The sequence below is a fragment of the Sciurus vulgaris genome (genome assembly GCF_902686455.1).
Source record: "Sciurus vulgaris genome assembly, chromosome: 5".
Classification (NCBI taxonomy): Eukaryota; Metazoa; Chordata; class Mammalia; order Rodentia; family Sciuridae; genus Sciurus; species Sciurus vulgaris.
The window spans coordinates 133,412,058-133,434,570 of record NC_136465.1 but is presented as its reverse complement, the minus strand read 5'-3'; the positions used below and the strand labels follow the sequence as shown (position 1 = coordinate 133,434,570).

General features: G+C 35.4%; 2 protein-coding genes across 3 annotated transcripts in view; both read right to left on the bottom strand.

Annotated features, from left to right (window-relative positions):
• Positions 1-6,519, bottom strand: part of TMEM19 (transmembrane protein 19) — a 15,927-nt gene extending 9,408 nt beyond the window's left edge. The window contains 2 exon segments of the mRNA XM_079142415.1: positions 3,628-3,741; positions 6,386-6,519. Coding sequence (XP_078998541.1) covers positions 3,628-3,741; positions 6,386-6,515 — 244 coding nt within the window. The 5' untranslated portion in view covers positions 6,516-6,519.
• On the bottom strand, positions 6,404-22,513 carry THAP2 (THAP domain containing 2). 2 transcript variants are annotated; one of them, XR_013764149.1, is made up of 4 exons: positions 22,075-22,513; positions 15,704-15,899; positions 13,057-13,514; positions 6,404-6,536 (listed from the first exon to the last, which is right to left on the bottom strand). XR_013764149.1 is itself a non-coding variant. In XM_079142414.1 (3 exons), exons 1-3 carry the CDS (start codon positions 22,143-22,145, stop codon positions 13,125-13,127), a joined length of 657 nt encoding a protein of 218 aa, XP_078998540.1. In that variant the 5' UTR covers positions 22,146-22,513; the 3' UTR covers positions 10,487-13,124. The 2 variants fall into 2 exon arrangements, 1 of the variants encoding a protein (XP_078998540.1); XM_079142414.1 differs by lacking the exon at positions 6,404-6,536 and having other exon boundaries at positions 10,487-13,514.

Below are 22,513 nucleotides of genomic sequence, written 5' to 3'. Positions count from 1 at the left end.
GTATCTCTGCCATTTGTGGAGAGGGTAAATGAATACACATGCACATATAATTATACAAACAACTGCATACATAAGTATATACACTCATACATACGTATTTTAGAGATCACAAGATCACCATCTATTCTAATCTATCCCTACAGGTTCTCTCTTGCCTTTCCATTCCTTGCTATGTTTTTTTTTTTTTTTGTCCTTAATAAGGACCTTGGTTCCAGAAAAATGATGAATTCACTCATACCTTGATCCTATATTGATTTACGATTGTCTCAGAACTGCTTCACCCAACTAAAACAAAAATGCCTACTGTAAATAGCCTATTTGTTTATAGTTTTCCATTCTTTTCAAACTAAGACCTAAGGAAACATAGTTTACATAAACACTGTACTTCACTCTTCTTTTTTTCCTTTCAATGTACTTATTCATTTGAAATGTAATTGGTTTGTTCAGTCACTTCCAGTTTAAATTTTTCTCACTGCCCATCCTTACTAGTTTTGTTTCTTAAATATGTAAAATATTAACATGTGTCCTAAAGTTGAACTCATAGAAAAGGTATTGATGTTACTTCCTCCAGTATCCCATGAGTCCCCTTGTATGTACCAACTGTATTATTTTCCTTCCTGTGTTTGTTTATATCATATTAGTTTGTTATTCTTGTGTTCTTTTATAAAGATGAGCTGACACATCCATGCCTTTAAATTTTCCCTTCCTTTTTATCCAAAGGGTAGCATTCTCTCCGCCCCCCCCACCCCCAGCCCTTTTCTTCTCTCTCTCTCTCTCTCTCTCCCTCTGTTGGGGTTTGAACCAGGGCCTCCAGTATGTTGAACGTGTGCTCTACCACTGAGCTATATCCAACCCCTGCCCCATATTTTGTCTATTTCATTTTTTACTACAAACTGTTCTAACCTTGTTGACTCTATGGTTGACAATTTCTGTTCTTGTAATTCTCAAGATAAATATATTTGGTTTAGCCAACTGAGTACATTAAATAATATTCTATTACATAACAGATAACATAATAGGTATTAAATCATTTTAATATTTAATAAATCTATTCATTTAATAAACAAGTACTAAACAAATAACATTCTGTTAAATATGTAACAGGGGACAGGTTCCAATTTCTATTATAATCTCTTTCACCATGCTTAGCTCAAGGTTCAAGTACTATAATTAGGTAGTTATTCACTGATTCATCCAGAGATGCTTAATTACTAGTATTTTACTTAAGGTTAGTGCATTTTAATTGTGAGTTCAAGAAACAGGGTAACTTGGAATAAAGCAATAATAGGGTTTCATCTCTGGAACTGAACTGTCTGGAGTTGAGGCTTTGGCTGCTCCACTTGCCCTCTGTGTGACTAGGAAAAGGGACCAAACTGCCTCAAGTCTCAACTTCACATTGGTAGAATGAGAATAATATTTCCTAATTCAATGTTTGCTGTGAATGTTACAGATAATTTTGGAATATGCTTATTATTCTACCTAGGATGTAAGAAGCCCTCAATAAATGTTAACTAATGTCAGTGGTAATAACAGCAACTACAGTTTCAGTGGCTCCACCAACAATAATGATAATACTGTCTCATTGTATTCAACCTTTAATTTTCTTCCATTGATTTTTAAAACATTACAAAAGTAGTACATGGCTATTGGAAGGGTAAGTCAAAACATAAGAAATATAAGTGAAAGACAAAGTATCTCCCCTCACTCCTTCATAAACAGTTTACTATAAAGAATCTGTTGCTCTGTCCAAAGTGGAATGGCTCTAAAATGACCTAGGCAGATTGTAACAATGCCTACAAAAGGTATCGATATCCTTTCACTTTGATCATCCTAAAATACTACACGAAGTGATTCATGTTCATGATGATATCAGGTTCAGATTGAAGAAATAAATTTAAGACACACTTTGAAGGAATGGTTTTTTCCATGTAGCATAAAAATAGCTTTGATTTTTGGCAACTCCCAGGCTATGTATGAATTTTTCGACTAGTAGCTGCCATCTTCTGTTCATGTCTAGGTCACCTTCCCTGTTCTACCCCAGGAATCTGTAATTCTCATTAATAAGAGATTCATATATACAACAATAGGTGCTACAAAGAATTTGAAACATTAAGGATTATGGCTGCTGTCTTTCTGAGCCTAAAATTGGTAATTCTGTACCCAAAGATGTCATCTGGGGGAGGAAAACAACACTGTCACAAGTGTCTGATAGTGGAAATTGAGTAACACTCCAAATTCAAATCAAGGTAATCTGAGTAATCTCTAGGAGGCAAAAAAGGGAAAGGCAGGACTGAAGTATCACAGTAATTTAATAAACTGAATTCTATTGTTTAATACATAATCTGGCTAGAGTAAAATTGTGAGGATACAAAGAAGCCTACTTAGCCCCAAATGTGGAATGTGAAGGCCAAAAGAAACAGAGGTTAGCAGACTTGTTGAACCCTGCCAAGTGGCCCTTGACCTGTGGACTTGCATTACTGTTTCTCAGACTTTGCACTCACCAAAGCAATCTTCTAATTATCTGACTTCTCACATAGCCTGACTATAAGAATGGGGCATGCCTGAACAGTGATTTTTATATTCCAGTTTGCCTGGTAGTTCCCATTCTATCAGATTAATAATGTGGCACTCTGGCTTTTATGAGAATGAGCACAACCCATTTAGTTTTCTTGGCTAGATCAATTCTAGGAACCTGACATAGCAAGGTTACTACTTTAGAGAGACTGAACACCAGACCTGAATTGCAGTGACTAAAAACAGGTAATGCACCCTTGTGAGACAAAGCAGAGTATCACTGCAGGGCTTTCCCAGTAGCACCTCACCTTGCTGTGCACTTTCCTTATGCTTATAGCAACTCCTTTTGAGGGGATCACATAGGATCAAACCTATATCATTTGTTATGTCTTCCCTGATGAGAACTGCAAGTCATATGATAATAAGACAAGCCTTGTCCTGTTCACAGCTATACCCCAGTTTCTAGAACACTAGTACATAGTAGTAAGTACTAAGCATTTGCTGAAAGAATAAATAAATGAGTTCGACAAGGTGACTAACGTCTATAGTCCTAGCTACGCAGGAGGCTGAGGCAGGAGGATTGCACGTTAGAAGGCCAATGAGACTCTGCCTCAAAATAAAAATAAAATGACTAGGGATGTAGCTCAATGGTATAGGGCCCAAGTTCAAACCCCAGTGCCTAAAAAGAGAATAAACTGTCACAACTCAGTTGTGAAAAATTAATCTAGATCACTAAGAACACCAGGTTTGAACTGATTTGCTTGAAATTACTCAAGCAATTTTCAATAGCTATTCTTTCCAAATCCTCCATTTATACCTAAAAGGAGTGACAAAGATTAATACAACAAAAGGAGCACAATAGTCAAGGTCCTTGAAATTCTATCCTATAAATTTACATCAATTTTGAAGTTAAATTTGCATGTTACTCTAAAGTATATGTTTGTTCCTGAATTCTGACAGAACAGGAATATAGAGCAATGCATAACTTTATCATTGTCTAAAATATGTAACATTTAGATTTATAGTTTTATATTCAGAATTTAGAAAACATGAGTTTATAATATATAAACACTTATTATATAGTTACTTTAAACATTCTAAATAAATACATACCTCCCAAAGCCCCACTGTGATCTAGACTTTTCTTTTTAAAGCCATTAGAGACGATCAAAACAGGAACAACAACTGAAAACAGCCAACGCCAGGGAGAAATAGGCCGTAAGTTACCTGAAAAATTATAAATATATAACATGAGTCATGTGAAGTCTGCCTAGGTTAGTTCTGGGAATCAGCTTTGATGACAGCATTCTGGATCAAATACTGTCCTAAGTAGAGGAACTGATATAAGTCATCAAAGTAGAACATTTATGTTGAGACTTGTGTATTTTCAGAGGGACAATCTTCCTGGGGAACATTCTGAAATGTTTGGAATCTTTTACAGATATTTATGATAAAGGGTGTTGCCAACATTTTCCCAAAGGTTGCATCCAGGTCACAGATATTTTGTTTGACTAGCATAGTATTTTCAAATAATTTGAGGCAATATTTAAAGATGAGGAAATTTCATATAAAAATTCCTATTTTTAATTTTTTGTTTAAAAGAGAAACTGATCTATATGGTAGAAGCAACTAAAAGAGAAGACAAGCCACCTCCATTAGTTGTGCCATAACCTTCCTATTGAAAATATCCACCACTGATACTCCTGAACACTAAGGCTGAGTGATTTCTTTATGGCAAAGAAAAACATGAATAATTGCTTGTGTCCATGTTTTTATCAAAAATGGGAAAAGAAAAGAAAAGAAAGCCAAATGAACCATATAACATAGGAAAATCTTATTTCTGGATGTGAAAACTATTGACCCATGTCTAATATGCAAAAATCTGCACAGCTTCCTTCATTTGCATCAGGCACTTGGCCCCAGGGGGACACATCAGCTTAGAAATTCTGGTTCTTTCTATTTAGTTAGACAAGAAGCTTCTTATCATCTCCCTTCTCTGAAACCCTCTCTCCTATTGTACACCATTATGAATAAACAGCCCTGAAAGCTTCTGTACAACAAATACCTATCTGATTATTCATGTCTTTTTGCACAAGGACTAAGTTCTGAAATGGCAGTCACAATCACATAACCATAACATGAGTTCAACCATATATGAGTTCACTATCTCACACTCCTTACTACTTTTTCCTTTGTTATGAATTGACCAGTGCTGTTTTTATAGGAGTATCAAGGAATTTTGTGTATTTAGGTATATACACAAAGTATATAAAGTTTTTATATACTTTAAAGCGCTAAGGTAGTTTTATATTTTTAGGATCTGAATGCAAAGTACCTTATATTTGTGCAAAGTGGCTTCAGGCTTTAAAAGGGAGACCTTTTATTTAGTGGTGCTGGGGACCAAACGCAGGGCCTCTGTCTACTAGGCAAGCATTCTAAGATCAAGAGATTATACTCCTACCCTCGAGTTTGTTCTTTGAAGTTATCAAACTGCAGTTAAATCCTTCAAATTTCCAAATGTAAAGATTATACTGCTTTTAATTTTTAGTACAGGATACACAAAACTGATAAATTATGTTACTAATATTTTCATCAAAATTAAAATAGCACTGAAATTGCTTCACAAAATGTTTTATGATGCTATTTTTTCACCAAAGTGGGTAAAATAAATACATGAAACATAGACATTTTGAGTTATGTATAAAGAATATTATCATAAAGAGCATTTACTGAAGATTTTAAAATGTTCATGGAACTGTTTATATTATCAGGTTAGTAAACTAAATTCAGGCTATCAAAGGTAAGACACCTTAACGTTCATAACTATTCAGAGGATATGTGTGTGGAGAGCAGGGGTGTCCTGCTCTGAGTTACTCCATGCTGTATAGAACTGCAGTGCCTAGCCCTGAGTTACTCCATTTTATAAAGCAGCAGTTTGTCACGGGCTATGCCATTTTAAGTACAAGTGCTCAGGCAGAAAGACTTGGTAATTTGTCTGGGCAAATAGGTAACCACAGATATTGTACACACAGGACTGAGTGAAAAGAATAACCCCCGGATGCACAAAACAATCATGAAGTACAAACTGATACATTAATTGTGCTAATAAAATATGACCACTGGTGAATTTATTCATTTAAATCAGCACATGGTGCACAGGCGTATCAAACTCATATCACAGAAACCAGGCATGCCTGTGAATTTATCAGTTTCACTAGTTACCACCCCCTCACATAAAAAGAAGAGAACCTAGTGGCATGGGACACACTGAGTCCCTCATCACACCATCTCAACACATCAAGAGGTTGACAGGTAACCAAACTCCTGACTGCCTCCAGAGCTGCAGCTCAATTTGATCTCCCTGCTTGCCATAGCCCATTTGAAACTGCCTAGAATAAGTTCTGAACTTGACAGCTCTTCACTCTGAATAAATTCTTTGGTAGGTTTATAATTTTATATGACAACCTGCAGTGACTCTTTGTACTTGCATCTGCTCTCTGCTTTGCACTCAATGCTGCCTCCTTAAACCCTTGTTACCGTTAATCCTTCCTTAACCTTTCTGGAAATTATATGGCATTGCATAAAGTGAGATGTGTGACTTGAGTGTTAGAGATATTAATAAAGATTGGAATGGAATAAAAGACTTTGTGCTTGTCTCAGTTATGAGACTAAGTAAACCATGACTATTTCTGGTGAATTAATGCTGATGAAAGTTATGTAGCTTGTGAATTTGTTATTCAATAAATTCTGATATTGTGTCTGGTCTATGTTAATGTCATAGCTCACTCACGAGGTGAGTTTTGGATTTTACAAAAGTACAGTTTTAAATTCTACCAACTACAGAAAAACAATTTATAACATTCCTACTTACCATAATAGGTGCTTGCAGTCATTGACATGATCCAGAAAGCCAAGGAAATGCAAATGATCAGGCTCAATATTACTATGTTTGTAATCATCTTCATGTATCTTTTGCATATAGTGTCATCAAGATCTGTCATGGAAAATAAGGATATGAGCACCTGAAGGAGAAAACAGAACGTTTCTCAGAGAAAGTCATTTAAATTGCCAGCAAAACATTCATGTAGAGGCAAATATAGATGCCAACATCTTCCACCAACACAAAAAGAAATATAAACTCAAACTCCCTCCAAAAACGTGCTGATGGAGAGCTCCAACTCGTTTGGGCGAGAAAATGCTCACTGTCAGAGAAAAGCGCACCCTCTGGGGCGGGGGTCTCCAAACGCTTGGACTCCAAGACCAGGAAGGCGGAAAGGAAAGCGAGGCAGCCAATCGGCGGTCGGTCTGGCGAGCTCCGCCCACCTCCCGTCGCAGTCCTCCCGCAAGCCTTTGAACAGGGTAGGTCCCCAGCCACAAACAGGCAGAATGGGGCTCCCGAACCTGGGCGAGTCGGGGAGCCGAGCCCTAGGTGGCCTAACGCCGACACGTCGTGACAGCCGCCTACGCTACCCCAGCGTCCAAGTCCAGCCTGCCAGGGCCAAAAGCCCTGGACTCCAGCTCGTGCTTCACCGCGCTTTTTTTCCCCTCTTGCGGCTCGCTCCTGTGCGCATGCGCCGCAGTCCTTCACTAGCCCGCTTCGCCCACGTGAGCATTTAAAGGGGAAGCCTTGGGAAGGTGCTGGAAACACGGCCTGGCGCGTTTCCTCCGCGGTACTCCTATCCTAGACCGGGTAAAGTGAAACCACCAACAGGGTAGTAGTAGAATAACGAGATGCAAGTGATTTTAGAACCAGTTAGTCCATTTCAAGCATAGTATTCGAATATTTTATGAAGGCATGCTAAATAATGTTATGAATATTTGGGGGGAGGAGAATATGTTGTGTTGTAGAAACGGAGTTTTGTGGCTTAGGAAAGCATCTAAAACACAGTTTAACTGGGGGCGGTTGGCACACGCCTATAATCCCAGCCATTCAGAAGGCTGAGCAGAATGACTGCATGTGGGAGGCCAACCTTGACAATTTAGCGAAACCCTGTCTCAAAATCCAGAGTAAAAAAAGGTTGTGGATGGAGCTCAATGGTGAAGTGCCCCTGGGTTGAATGTCAGTACGGCATATAAATGAAATTAATGCTGTAATAAAGTAATAAACACGGATTCGTCCCTATGTGGGCCAGACTCTAAAGATAATGCTAAACTTCCTATTAGATTCTCACATAATTATTTTAATACCACCACTTAACATCGTGAAAATGTATGCCCTCACCCCCCCCATATTTAAAGTATATGCATTCAGTTCAGTCAATTTATTTAAAAAGCAAAAAGTCTTCTTAGCATTAGCAGTTCATCTTGGCTGATTTTACATTTTATTTGCATTTAACTTTTGTTTGCCTGAGTTAATAGTAACTTACGGATAATTTCTGAATTTTTTTCAGTTAATTGCTGATGGTATAAGAAGAGCGAAGTCCGGTTTGGACAGTACACAATGGTGATTTAACCCAGTAGTTACTTTTTAAAAACTCATATTATTTCCACTAACAGTAATTACTTTTTAAAAAATGCATGCATTTTAAATGTTTTTCCTGTAGTAGCACATCTAATTAGCTAGTCAGCTAAGACCTCAATCTGTTTAATAGGTCTTAATAGTAGTGGCTTTCACTTATTGGACTGTATATGTTCCTTCTATAGAAATTCATTATGTGCCCACCTTATTTTTGTCTGCACTCCATAGGTAAATAATCAGATTACCTTACTGAATTACCTGACCAGTATCCTTGTTATCAGACTACAGACTATTTAGTTACTATTAAATAATAGTAATAAAACCTGATGTTTTTATGACTTGCAGTGACCTTGTTGTTGTTTTTGGTCTCTCCTTAGACAAAATTATGAATTGGTCTTGGTTTTTTTGCCTTCATCACAGTCAGAGTGACCTTGTCCATCAGTGGGTGTTCTGAGAAAACCACTACCTGTAATCAACAGGCCATTCCCTTAAAAACACTGAGATCTATCTGTGTCAAGTCAGTTTCCACTCTTTCTCATAACTGTAAGATCTGGTTAAAATTGCATATTAAATCATAGTGCCAGTGAACTGATCCTTCAAATGGATATTTCTCCTCCATTTTTTCTCCAGGGTTCAAGTATTCATGTTTGTCTCCATAAAACAAGCTCTTGGCTTAAGACTAAAAGAATTTGGGGGAATTGAAGTAGTTAAAATATACTTATTCTATAAGAAAGTCATGATTTTGCAGTCATAGGTTTTATAGACTTGGCCAATCTTAAAAATATTTTTTTTTTGCAGGTTCAAAGCCAGCCTCCACAATTGGTGGGACCCTGTCTCAAAAAATAAAAAGGACAGGAACTGGGACATAGCTCAGTAGCAAAGCACCACTGGGCTCAGTCCCCAGTACTGCAAAACAAAAACAAACAAGCAAACCCCCCCCCAAAAAAACAACCAAAACACAATCCAAAGGTTAGGGGCAACAGTGAAGATGGGCATAAGCAAACAATGTTTTGAAAATAGTCTTGAGGACAGGGATACATCTATTTGGTTCATCCTTGTTTGTTCTATATCTTTTAGCCAATGTTAAGTTAGTATTTTGTGAATTATTTTTATAATCAGAAAAATATTTTAAGATCACAATCTTTTTGTTGTTAAAATAATGCTTTTATAGTCATAGCTACAATTAAATCTTTGTGAGAGCCTCAAATTATCAGAATAGATGCCTAGAAAGAGCATTTTTATAGCTCTTAATGTGTCTAGATTGTATAAACAGCATTTAAAACAGTGCAAATAAACTATAATGTACATTTATATATAACTTGAGCAACAAATGTGAAATTAATTCCTCTTCAATGCTTCACATATCATTGTTTTACAGTTTGCTTCAATTTAGGGAGATGGAATTCTGCAGAAATCTGAGTGGGTCATATTGGAGAAGAACTTAGAAATGTTTGTCTTTTATAGAAATAACAACAGTAATTTCCTTGGAAAAAATTATTTAATATCAACATACTTCAAATACATTTTTGTGCATACAATATGCAGTTGTTTAACATACAGTACAAAATCCTTAATTTAGAAAGTTTCCAACTGTCCAAATATCAAAAGAATCCTATTTCTTGTATAAAGATGAACCATTTTCCATATCAAACCAAAACTAAAATTGACCCGTATTCTAACACTGAGAAATGAGATAAAACATTGTAGTCTACCAAGAAAAGAACAATGACCCATAGATTATCTGTGTATACACATAAAATTTTATCTTATTTTTGTTTTTTTGAGACATTATTTGTATTATTTTAATAACAAGATTTATGTTAAAGGGTTAGAATGTGGAGAGCAGAGAGGCTTTGGAAGCAGAAGACCTGTGTTCATCCTAGAACTTTCTAGACCACAGGCATTTCTATTTCTAGTGTAAGTTGGTGCACTAAATGTCTGAATAAATAAGTTAACAGATTTCTTCTTATGTAAATCAGATAATACCACCTACCACACAGTTTATAAAGAAAAACCACAAGAACAAATGGATGCCAACTATTTTGTAAAGACTGAGTTACATTATTTTAAATAAACTCTGGTACTTGGCTTTGATGTAGTATGTTCTTAATAGCTGTTTTCCTTTTAGCAAAGATACTATTACAAATTTGATCAGTGTTCATTTTAAAGGGTAAAAATGCTCACATAACACTGTCATTCAGTTCAGACACCATTGTCCTTCTACCTCCTTTGGTAAGTCTGTAGGAAGAAATCTGAGCTGCGTGTGGTAGCCTGTAGTCTCAACCCTTGGAGGATCCCTTGAATTCAGGAGGTTTTAAGACCAGCCTGGGCAACATAGCAAGACCCCAATGTCAAAAAAAGAAAAAAAAAAAAAAAAAAAAAAAAAAAAAAACAGTTTCATTCCAAAAGAAAATAATTTTATTATAAAAAAGATCTAAAATTTGTATGTTCTTATCAAGTGTTTTTCAAAGCACTTCATACCTTTTATAGCATTTTCATATTGTATTTTAAATATTTCAGGAGATTTTGAGCAACTTAAGGGCAGAAGATCACTTATATTCATCCATTTAATTTTTTTTTTTTTTTAAATTTAACATAGGACCTTTTGCAAGCTAAGCATACTCTACTAACTACAGAGCTATACCGCCAGCTCAATATTCACCTTTATATCATAGCCTTTGGCTGTTTGGTTAATGGCCAGTAAACACAATGAATGAACATAGGATCTGTGTTGCATGCAGCTGGAGAAAGTTACAATTTTGATTAATCGTTCTATGGTGTATATTTGAGTGCTAAAAAAACTGAAAACAGGATTTCAACATTCTTTTGTAGGTTTTTCTCAATGAATGAAGTTTGTTTTAAGGTGAACAGATGTACGTTAATAAAACAATATGATGCAGGAAGGATTTCGAGCGTGTTACCAGTATAGGAACATGAAAATTATAAGGTGAAAACACTGAGTGGTAGTTAATTTCAATGGTGTCAAATAACAGTGAATGATGATAACCTTTGCTAAACACTTGTTGTAATTTTATTTTATTTTTATGATTTTTTAAAAATGTTATCAACATACTGTGGATAGAAACAGGTTGCATTAATGCTTTGATTTATATTTCGAATGGGAGGTGAACTACATGAGATTCTATACTTGGAAAATATAATTTATGTTAAAATGGTTATTTACCTAACTTTGAGTTAAAAGTAAATATGATCAGTGTGTGTTTGTTGATGATTATATACTGATACTTGAGATTATATTACCGATACTGGGATTATATAAAGGAATCAAAATATTAGGAAAAAACAATGAAGTGATAATTCTAAGGAATTATATCCAACACTTATACTGACTCAAAAGTTTATACCATCTTCAAAAGGATTTTCATAAATACTTCTCATAAGTACTGTATGAGAACTAATACTTTTTTTTGGGGGGGTACTGAGGATTGAACTCAGGGGCACTTAACCACAGCTATATCACCACCCCTTTTTATTTTTAATTTTGCTAAGGCTGGCCTTGAATTTCTGATCCTCCTGCCTCAGCTTCCTGAATTTCTGGGATTACAGGAGTCAAGCCACCACTCCTGGCTCAAACTAAGAGACTTTTTAAATGACTAGTGTCATTATTAAAAAAAAGAAAAAATAGAAAAGGCAATCCAAACAATTGGCAAAAGAAAAAAAGTAATTTCTTTATAGGAAAGATTTATAAAAATTTATGATTATATATATGCTACTTTCTTATGGTAGTATCAGAAGCTTGAAGTAAGATTAAATAACTATCATATATTAATAAATTTTACATGATTTGACAAAAGCTTTGGAAAAGGGTTCTTTTAAAAATTTGATGAAATAAGGTAGACCCTTTCATTGTTCAAGTGGCAACCATACGAATAGTTCTATCTAATATTTTATAAATAAATAAGCACTTGGATAGTTTTATCACAGGTGTACATGTATTTTTTATAGAGAATTACATTTCCTTATGAAGTATAGTTGCTCTGTTTGACTCACTTAAAGAAATAAAAAGCAAGCTGGTGTGCAAGATAAATTGATTCCATTTTAAATTGTAAATTGTGAAGATATAAAATGGTAAATACTTTTCTGAGATTATATTTTACTGTATGTTTACAAAGAAGGAAGAAAAGCCAACCATATTCATATGCATTTCTGAGATACAGAAGAATTTAAAAGTAGTTAAAAAACAAGTTTCAAGAATTTGCTGTTAACACACATGGAAGCAGAGGGGTATGCTGAATAGGGAACTTGGTAATATTTGCTTATTAATGCATCAGCTTTGAAGCTGGAAATGTAATATTTTTATTACAAGAAAAAAGTAGTACACATGTATCTATTTGTTTTATTAAGAACAAACTAGATCTTGAATATTCCATTATTTTACAACATGTTTTCTTAGAAGGTGAGTATAATTAGATACCAGTTTTTACTACTGTGAGGTACGTGAGGCCTCATTCATGATCTGGATGACTCAAAAATACTTCACTTTCAAAAAATAACTTTTAAAAACATTTTACAACCTATTTTAAAGTCTACTCCTTTAAGAGAGGCCATGATAAACTTACTTCTACTGGTAAGAAAAGGGAAAAATAAGGGAAAAATACAGGAATAAAAATAAATAAAAGAATGCCCTGTACCTCAGGTTTTGTTGTATAAATTTTAAAACAGTGCCAGTCATAATTTAATTAATACAAATTCTGCAGTTTCAAAGTCACATTTAATGTAACAATTCCCTCAAGCATCTTCTTTAGAATGTAATATCCCAACTTTGGTACAGGAAAAATTTTTTTTCTAACATAAACATATTTGTCATAGGCTGTTCTTTAACAGTAGTTAACAACAACAACAAAAAAAAAACCCACCTTGCAAACACACGATTTCCTACCAGAATTTCTAAATACATAATTCTCATGTAAGGCACTTCCATTCATTCTCAAATAAAAGTTTCATAAAAAGTTATCTATTTTCTTTTGTAATCAAGTTTTCATAAGTTATACAGTAATTATGTTACTTCAAGTAAAACTTTATTAAATACTCAATTTTGGCATAATTGCCATAAGTATCTTTACCTCTGAAAAGAATGAAGGATGGTCATCAAGTTCTCTGGAAGATAAAGGTAATCTTGGTCTGTTTAGATTTAGAGAATTGGTAATGTTTTATCTTGTTGATTGTGTTCAACAATCTTGAAATCTTCCAAAGGAAGATTGCTTAAGGCAGTTGGTAAAACATGTTCTGATGTGCCCTTAGGTAACATGTTATTTGCTTCTAAATTCTTCACCAAGCATGTGGCTTTGATCCATCTTCGAGTTGCTCGACGTTCTTTTTGTAGGCAAGTTTTCATTTTTCTTCTTAAGCTTGCTATTTCCTTTTCCAGTTTAATTATCCTCTTTTTTGCCTCCATTGGATTCCTAAAGGCATAACTGTGTTCAAGTAGTACTTGTTGACTGCTAATGTTTGATTTTAAATTAGATGGTCCAGCTGGAGTACAACTGTTGTTTTTCTTCAAAAGATTCCTTGACTTGAGTTTCTGAGTCAAATAAAATTAGAGAGTTGAACATAAATTATGGAATATCACAAGTAAATAAATATTGTCCAGTTTTGGATAACAGTATTTAAATTATACTTTTAAGAACTGATTTAAAAGTGTGATGGGAAAACAGCAAGGCTTTTTCATATAATCATGGATCAGGTTTCTCAACAGGCTGAATGAACTCTAGTCACCTTTTGTCTTTTCTCTCCAGAGATAATCAAACATTCATTTTGAAATAAATAGTGGACTTCCAAGGTATCTTCCAAATTACTGAGCATGATTCTGTGGAGACTTTAAAAATCCTTTGCAATTTTCTTACTAAGGCTAATTTAGAATGTAGACAATTTGTTTATATGTGATAATTGCTTTGATCCTCTCTTTAAACATTATTCTCTCAATTTGATAAATATTCAAAACTGAATTTACTTAAATAAAAATTTAAGGATCCATAGGAATGCATTCTTGTATCAAGCTTCTGAATAGACTATTAGTTGTTCACAATTATATCTTCATGGATTTAAAATCTGGCTAGGAACTTTTTGCCTAAATCAGAAAGCTCAGGACCTTTTGTCCAATATATGCTAAGAATATTAAATCAGTTATGGTTCTCACATTATATCTTCATAACACTGTATCTTTCATTCACTTACTGAAACAGTTATGAATTCCTGGGGAAACAATGGTGAATAAATAAGACAAATGTGATTCCTGACCACATTAAAACTGCAGTTGATCTCTCTACATAGGGAATTTGTAGGGACTTTCTTTTTTGCTCTTTATGTTTCTGGCATCTATCTTAGATTATTTATTGGATGAATAAATGATCAAAATATAAGAAATAAGGTACATTTTGCCATACGTAGTGGCACATACCTGTAATCCCAACAACTTGAGAGGCTGAAGCAGGAGGATTGCAAATTTGAGACCAACTTAGTGACTTAGTTGCCTTAGCAACTTAGTGAGACCTTGTCTCAAAAAAACAAAAAAAGGAGAAGGGAAATGTGGGATGTAGATCAGTGGGTAGAACACACCTGTGTACAATCCCAATACTTAGGAGTAGGGTGTGGAAAAGAATGAAATAAGGAACATTTTGAATTTAGTAAATATTTAAGTACATATTATGTCCCAGGCAGTGAGAGATTCTTAAGTGTTGAAGAAAGAAGTGAAAAAGTTCTTGCCCTTCTGGAGCTTGTCAACATCTGTGATGTTAGGAAACCACAATCTCCTTAATCATTTAGATACTCATGTCCACTTAAAAATTTAAGTATCACAAATACCTCAGGAAAAGTTGTTTTTCCTTTCCAAAGAAAAGATGTCCTTTTCAAAGGGAAACCCCTATTTGTGTTCACTCTACTCTTTTTTTTTTTTTTTTTTTTTTTTTTTGGTGACCTCAGTTTTTCTTCTTTGATCAGATCTTCCCTAACTCAATAAAAATTCATTGATTCATCCTGTACCTTGCTTGATTCCCTTCTTTCTTTAAAATATCACTTTCAATATTTGATAACTTCCCACTCATCCTTCAACCCAATGGCTTTTGTTCTTAGTTTCAATTATAATTGTTCTGTACAAGGTCAAAAACCTCCTAAGTTCCAAACTCTTAAGTCCTCAAGTCTAGAGCATGAGCTCTATATAAAGTTTTCTGTCATACCTCCCTCTGAAAAAAGGGAGGCATATCCTTTTGGTATAAGTCAGAATTTGTTGCTCTTAAAACACTTAGCACCTATTATGTCATCTTAAATTGGAGCAGAATGCTGCTGGAGTTGTATTACTACTATTTCTCAGTTCCACCAATGGTATATTTATAATCAGTTGTAGTACAATAATTGGTAAAATTCCAATACAGATTGAGTGTCCCTTTTTAGAAATGCTTTGGATCAGAAGCGTTTCAAATTTCAGAGCTTTTTCAGATTTTGGAATATTCCATAGACTTTACCAGTTAAGCATCCTAAACCCAAAAATTCACATTAGGGTGGCTCAATCTGGATAGTAAAACAATTTGGTTTGGTGAAATAATATTGGAATCAGGAGATCTGAGTTCTAATACTACCCTGCACCTTTATTACATAAGAGGAAGGTCTGTCACTTTCTTGAGGTCTATCACTGTATGTGAATTTTTCTATAGTCTGAATTGTGCTCTTCTATAAATAAAAGGGAATACTTTTTTTTTAAAAAGTAACATTACCTACCATAGACTTTATATGGGTACAAAAATCAAAAATGGTTGGAACAGCATCCATTTTAAGTCGTCGAGTTTGTCCTGTTAGGTCAAAACAGGAGGCTTCAAAGTGCTTTGAACAAAGAAAAGTGTGTTTTCCTGGTACAAAGTTTTTGCGTCTAACTAGGCGAACCCATTCTTTTCTTCTTTTAGGATCCAAAGGAAACCTTAAAACAAACAAACCAAAAAGGCAGCTCAAATTCCAACTATCATACTTCTGGCTGTACCTAAATGGTTAAAAGAAATTTAAAAGTGACTCCCATTTACATTAAAAAAATTTAAACTCAATATCCAGATATGGAAAAGAAACCAATTCATGCTGATTTTTATAAATTGTTTTAAAAAATCATAAACAGATTGAGTGGCTTTATGTTCACAGACTTTTAAAAGAGACATTTCTTACCAGTTCTTAACATGGACAGTAAAATAAAACATGACTAAACTGATCTAGATAAATTTTATGTAGAACTATTACAAGCAGCAGCAAGTTCATAATGCTTTGATTTGCTGCTGGGTACACAAAGATTAATTTTTTTTTAAATATTTTTTTAGTTGTCAATGGACCTTTGTTTTTATTTATTTATCTATATGCAGTGCTGAGAATCAAACCCAGTACCTTAAACATGCTAAGCACTCTACCACTGAGCTACAACCCCAGCCCAAGATTAAATTTTAACAAGGAAAGTCTGGGAAGATTCTGGCACTCCATCCTGTGTTCCTTAATTACGATACAACAGTATTTTGTAATTTTTCCATTTTAATAAATTTCCAGTGAAATAAATTGTTTTTTGAAAATAGGGATCATTATTATATTTTTATTTATCTTAGACAACATAGTACCTTGCAAATAGAAGGAACTCAGCAAAAATTTGCTATGTTAATATGAATACAGATTTTTATATTTTTTATGCAAATGCAGATTGCACCCAGGGGTGCTTAACCACTGAGCCACTTTCCCAGCCCTTTTTATATATTTAAAATTTATATATATAAAATTTTACATATTTTAGTTTTGAGACAGGAGCTCACTAAGTTGCTTAGGACCTCCCTAAGTTACTTGAGGCTGGCTTTGAACTTGCAATCTTCCTGCCTCAGCCTTCATAGCAGCTGGGATTATAGGTGTGCACCACCCTGCCTGCTTTATTTTTTGAGACAGGCTTTCGCTCAGTTGCTGGGGTTGGCCTGGAACTTGTGATCCTCCTGCCTTAGCCTCCAAAGTACTGGGACTATAAGCATGTGCCATGGTGCCCAGCTGAATACATAATTCAATTAGTTCACTGTATTATTTGCATTTAGCTAAACTGCATATATACATTATAAACATAGCTTTTAGTTGTAGGTAGAAACAATACCTTTATTTTTATGTAATGCTGAGGATCAAACCCAGTGCCCCACCCGTGCTAGGTGAGTGCTCTACCACTGAGCCACGACCCCAGCTCTGCATATATTTTTTTTAAAAATCAACTCAATTTATATAGTGCACTAGGAAGTATAATTACAAAAAATGCAAAATGCCATTTAGCAATGTTTTCCCCTTAATATTTCTTTTAAAAGCAAAATAACTGATATGCACCCAATGTATACCTGTTAAGGAAGAGACAACTATAAGGGGCTGTCTCTAAAAAAACGAAAAACTGTGATGACTGACTTGGAAATATAAAAATCAGCATTAGTTTGAGTTCAACTCTTCTTTAGTTTAATTATGAACTGACTTGTGTATAAAAATAACAACAACAAAAAGAACCATTATAGGTCAATGATTGAGCACTTGTCTAGCACGTGTGAGGCCCTGGGTTTGATCCCCAGCACTGAAAAAAAAACAAAAAAAAAAGGAACTGTATAATCCACATCAGAAAATGTGGGTCAGAAGCTCCCAAGTCAAACCTGAGAAGTTAACAGATTTTACACTATGGCATATACAGTTCTAGTTTTACATTGCTAGTGGTGATGGACACAAAGAGATGAAAGTTCAAATTTCCAGGAAACACCTCCCATCTCTTGTCTTCAAGGCCAGTCTCAGCAACTTAACAAGACTTTGTCTCTAAATAAAAATATTTTTAAAAGCTGGGGATATGGTTCAGTGGTTAAGCACCCCTGGGTTCAATCCCTAGTACAAAACTGGGGGGTGGCAGGGAATCTCTCTTTCATTGTTTCAATGGTTTGGAAATGTTTCCTAATGCCCAAGCTAAAAATCGGACCTTAGTTAAGTTCTTGGGGCCTCAGTGAAGACTCAGAACAAATAAATATTATCATTATATTGTTGTTTGTATAAAGCTTCTTCAAATACAGAAAGACTGTCTTTCAGATGTTATTTTTCAGCTGGTTTTGTTTGTTTGTTTTTGGTACCAGGCATTGAACCCAGGGGCACTTAAACACTGAGCCACATCCCCAGCCAGTGGGATTACAGGCCTGTGCCATGGTGCCCAGCTCAGCTGCTTATTCTCTTTCTTAAAGCCCTGTTTTAAAACTGGTTCCTTAATTATGAAACCAGTGCGTCAAATGGAACCTTAACTTGACCATATTCTACTTGCTTCTTTCAAGACTGTTTAGAAATCCCATTTTACTAAGAACATTTTTCATTATCAGAAGACTGGGTTAGATGTTGCTGTATCACTGAAATTACCATATTCTAATTGTTTACATTGCTGTCTCCCCACTAGATTTTTAAGTTTCTGCAGGGCAGGGTCTACATTTTTGACTACTTTATCTCTGGATCTATCATTGTTATCTACCATAGTGCCTCTTAAGCACTTGAATTTTTCTGAATCAATGAGTAAATGAACTAATGGGGTTAATTTGGCATTATCAAATAATCTTTAGATTATCTGTGCTGAAACAGAATAATCAATTTTATATTTGATTTTGCTATAATATTTTTATATAGCATTAATCTTAATCATGTTTTGTATGTGTTGTCAGGATTTTTCACAGTATATTTAAAGGGTAGGAGATGTAGCCATCAGCCAAATTTAAGTAATAATAAACCATCCTATAAATATTAAAATGTTAACATGGTGGTAACATATTCTTAGCTACTGAACAATAGAACCAGGCTTTCATGAACATTAGATGTTTTGGAAATCACTTGATATATCGAATAATGGCTATCTTCCTTGCATCTTTAATAAATAGTTGACTGCATCTTACATTCCAAGCACTGTCCTTGGCACTGATGACAAGGTTGTAAACAAAACAGTTGAGATGTCTGTCCTCTGAGTGTATACTGTAATGGGGTAGAGAATCCAATAGAAGTAGACAACGAATGGTTGACAACAGTGTCTCTGGACAAACCAGGACTCCAGTCCTTGCTCTTCACAATAATAGCTAGAAGACTTTAGTTAGCCCTTTTAGTTTTTCTCTTTATCATTTATAAAGTAAGGTAAAAATGGCTCTAACAATTAAACAAGAAAATATAAATGCCTAGCCAATGCATAGTGTATGGTAAATACTAAAGGCTATTGTAAGAGTAATTAACAAGTATTATGAATATTATAAAAAGTCTAAGTACAGAATCATAAAACAGAAAGAGCTGATCAGTCTGGAGCCCTCAACCTGGGCACAGTGGCACACCCCTGTAATCCTAGCAACTCCAGAGCGGAGGCTGAAGGATGGCAAGTTCAGGGCCAACTTCAGCAACTTAGCGTGACTTTGTCTCAAAATAAAAAATAAAAAGAACTGGGGATGTAGCTCAGTAGTAAAGTACCTCAGTACAAAAACAGACAAAAAACCCTTAAAAGAGTAGGAATAGTTAGTAAAGCTAAATGGGTGTAGAAAAGAGTGTTAAGAGTATCTTGTGGGGGCTGGGGATATAGCTCAGTTGGTAGAGTGCTTGCCTTAGAAGCAGAAAGCCCTGGAATAGTATATTGCACATCTCTTCTCAACTTCATGTCAGTTATATCATATTGGCAGCTTGAAACCAACGTTCAAGGAAGTTGGGTAAATACTATGAATCAGGCCTTTCCACTTCCTGGGACAGCCAGTTGTTAAACATTTAGCTACACACCACTGATTATATTAGAGTGGTCAGAAGTGCATGAATGAAATCACTGAATCAGTTAAGAGGCTGTAGTAATAACTGGATCAAGAAGAAATGTGAGAAGAGAGGCTGACTTCTAAATATCCAGGTAGATGGTGTTTCCATTTACTGAAAATCAGAATACTGGAGTGGGATTTGTTTGTGGGATTGGAAATTCACTATGGATATTGAATCTGCTGGACTGCCAGGAGATAAGAGTGTAAAGACCTAGATAAGGGAGGGAAAAGGGGTAGCAGAAGAGATTTGAAGATTAGCCAAAGAAGAAAATCACACAAAATTATTAGTCAGCAGTCTAAAAGTAGAGAGTATTTCAAGGAGGAAATTATTACACGTCATGAGAAATGAATGTAGAGACAGACAGGTAGCAAGGGAAGTTTCAGATTATCAGGGAGACTTAGATTGGAGTAGGCTAAGAGGTAAGAAAAATGGAGACAGTAAACTTAGGCAACATCATTTGTACATGGGAATAAAGACACCTGCTATAATGTCCTGGGTGGAAAAGAGTGGATTAATTTTATTTATGAAACAGGAATTTATTTTTATTATAGTTAATTCTACTTTAAGACCTGAATTTCTCAGGTTACACATGAAAATGTTAATTTCATGACTAATGATACGCACATTATCATACCATCATGTATCTCTTAAACCATAAGTAGTGCCTGAACTTCTCCCTCTCATCTTCCATATTAAACTACCAAATACAGTAATTTCTCCTCAAGTGTTTCACAAATCTGTCCAATTCTCTCCATCCCTACTGTCAATATACCATGCAAATCTTCCTAGGCCACTGGGTAGACTCCTGTTGTTTACTACAGTTTAATTTGTGGCTATAAACTCTCACTTCCTCTATCTAGCACTACTTGTGTTAGTAAACTAAGTGGTAGCATTTAGTTCATTTGACATTGTAGCAGGATTTCCTTGTGAAGGAAACAGTAGGTAAATTAATATTCTACAATATGCTGCTTTCTCATCAAATTCATCACTAACAATGCTTGACTAGCATGTTAAGTAACTCTAATTGCAGAGAGCTCTCTACTGCAGAGAGCTTTTTAATATGCAAATCTAATCATGCCATTATTTATGTTAAACTCTCCATGACTTCTCAAGTACTCTTAGAATAAAGTAGAATACTGAAGTAACATACAGGACCAAGTCTGTCATCCTTTGGTCTCATTTCAAATGTCACATCCTTTGAGAAGTGTTCTTTCCAAGGCTAAGTTAGGTCTCTGAAAAAAATTTTGGGGTGGGGGCACAAAGTAATTATTTATGTCTTTCTTCCCCATTCAATTCTAAACTCCAGAAGGGTAAGAACCTTCTGAATCCTAAATACAATGTTAGGCAATTAGGAATTCAGTACATACTGGATGGATGAATGAATAAAGCACTACATTTGCACTAAGTAGTGTAGAAACAAACATCACAAGGATTTTTTTTTTTTTTTTAAATGGTAGCTTTAGTAAGGGGGTGCTTTTAGTCATAGTGAGGTAGGGAAAAGATTAAAGATATCACTTTCTATATACAGAGATCATGTAAGTTGTGAGGTATATAAAATCAGAATTGTTTTCATTTAACTTTTTAATATTTATTTTCTTTGGGCAGGTGGAAGGCACCTGAAGAGAAGATGAACATGTACCAAGTACCTTTATATTCCAGGCAGTGTTCAAAGTGCCTTCAAGAGTTCTGATTTGACAGAGCTAAATAATTTTGATTGCTTTTCCAGCAAACGAAGGGGAAAATAAAGCCTAGGTTCTTTCTATTACTCTGTTAAGTAAGACGACCAAGCTTATCTTTTTTACTTTCACTAACATTGCTTCATTCTACAGATATCAATGATGGCTCAGTTCTCCGCAGTTACTTGGCGTGTGACTATTAGAAATTAAATGCTCCCCTTGTCAGTTCAGGTAGTGAGATTTCCCCAGTCTTAACGTGAACATAGCAGGCTTTTCAAAAGGCGACTGTTGACTGGAAGCGAGTAACATCCTCTTCCTTATGGCGTCATTCATATCAAGACAGGGGCTAATATTTAGGAGCAAAAGAGCAGAAAATTAAGGTATCCTCCTGTCACTTTCGCTAAGGAGTAGTCACCGTACAGTACTTGGATTTCTTTTAGAAAATGAGTAAAACTTTCCCTGAGAGAAAAATTGGGACAGATTTGAGAAACACAAAGGACCAAAATGATGTCTTCCCTGTTACTACCTGGGAAAGTTAGTAAAAATTAGTAGAATCCTCTTGTTCTTTCCACACAAGCAATACTCAGACTAGCATCTCCCATTTCCGTCACCCCCACTCCCTCCCCAGGTTACCTGTGGAAGCTGATGTTAATGTGCTTGTTGTAGGTAGTAGCACAGCCCGCTGCGGCGCAATTGGTCGGCATTTCCCTTTCCCCCTCATTCGGCGCTATCTCAAGCCTGTTCTGAGCTGCTAAGCTTCCTTCGGGCAAAGGCTAGACAACTGAGGCAGGCGAAGGGCCCAGCAAGCTTAGTCGCGAGAGCAGGGTGGGAAAAAGGGGTGTGTATAGAGAGGAGGGTTGCAAAGGAGGGTCAACCTTTCCTTTCTCTTTAATAATATGGCGGATTTGCGCCCTCAGAGCCAACCATCCAGGAGCTCTAGACACTTTCGTCTGCTTCACCAATATGGCGGACCCCACTCCCCGGTTCTCTGAAGGGTGTAGGTCTGCGTGTCTTTGGCAGTGGTCCTTGGTAAAACTGAAAGAGGCGTTTTCTCTTCGGGTTACCATGAAAC

Excerpts from the sequence above, each read along its gene's own strand:
- THAP2 (XM_079142414.1), bottom strand. The coding sequence starts at position 22,145 with ATGCCGACCAATTGCGCCGCAGCGGGCTGTGCTACTACCTACAACAAG. Across the intron at positions 15,900-22,074 it reads ATTAACATCAGCTTCCACAG|GTTTCCTTTGGATCCTAAAA; the intron begins GTAACCTGGGGA and ends GTTTGTTTTAAG. Across the intron at positions 13,515-15,703 it reads GTACCCATATAAAGTCTATG|AAACTCAAGTCAAGGAATCT; the intron begins GTAGGTAATGTT and ends TATTTGACTCAG.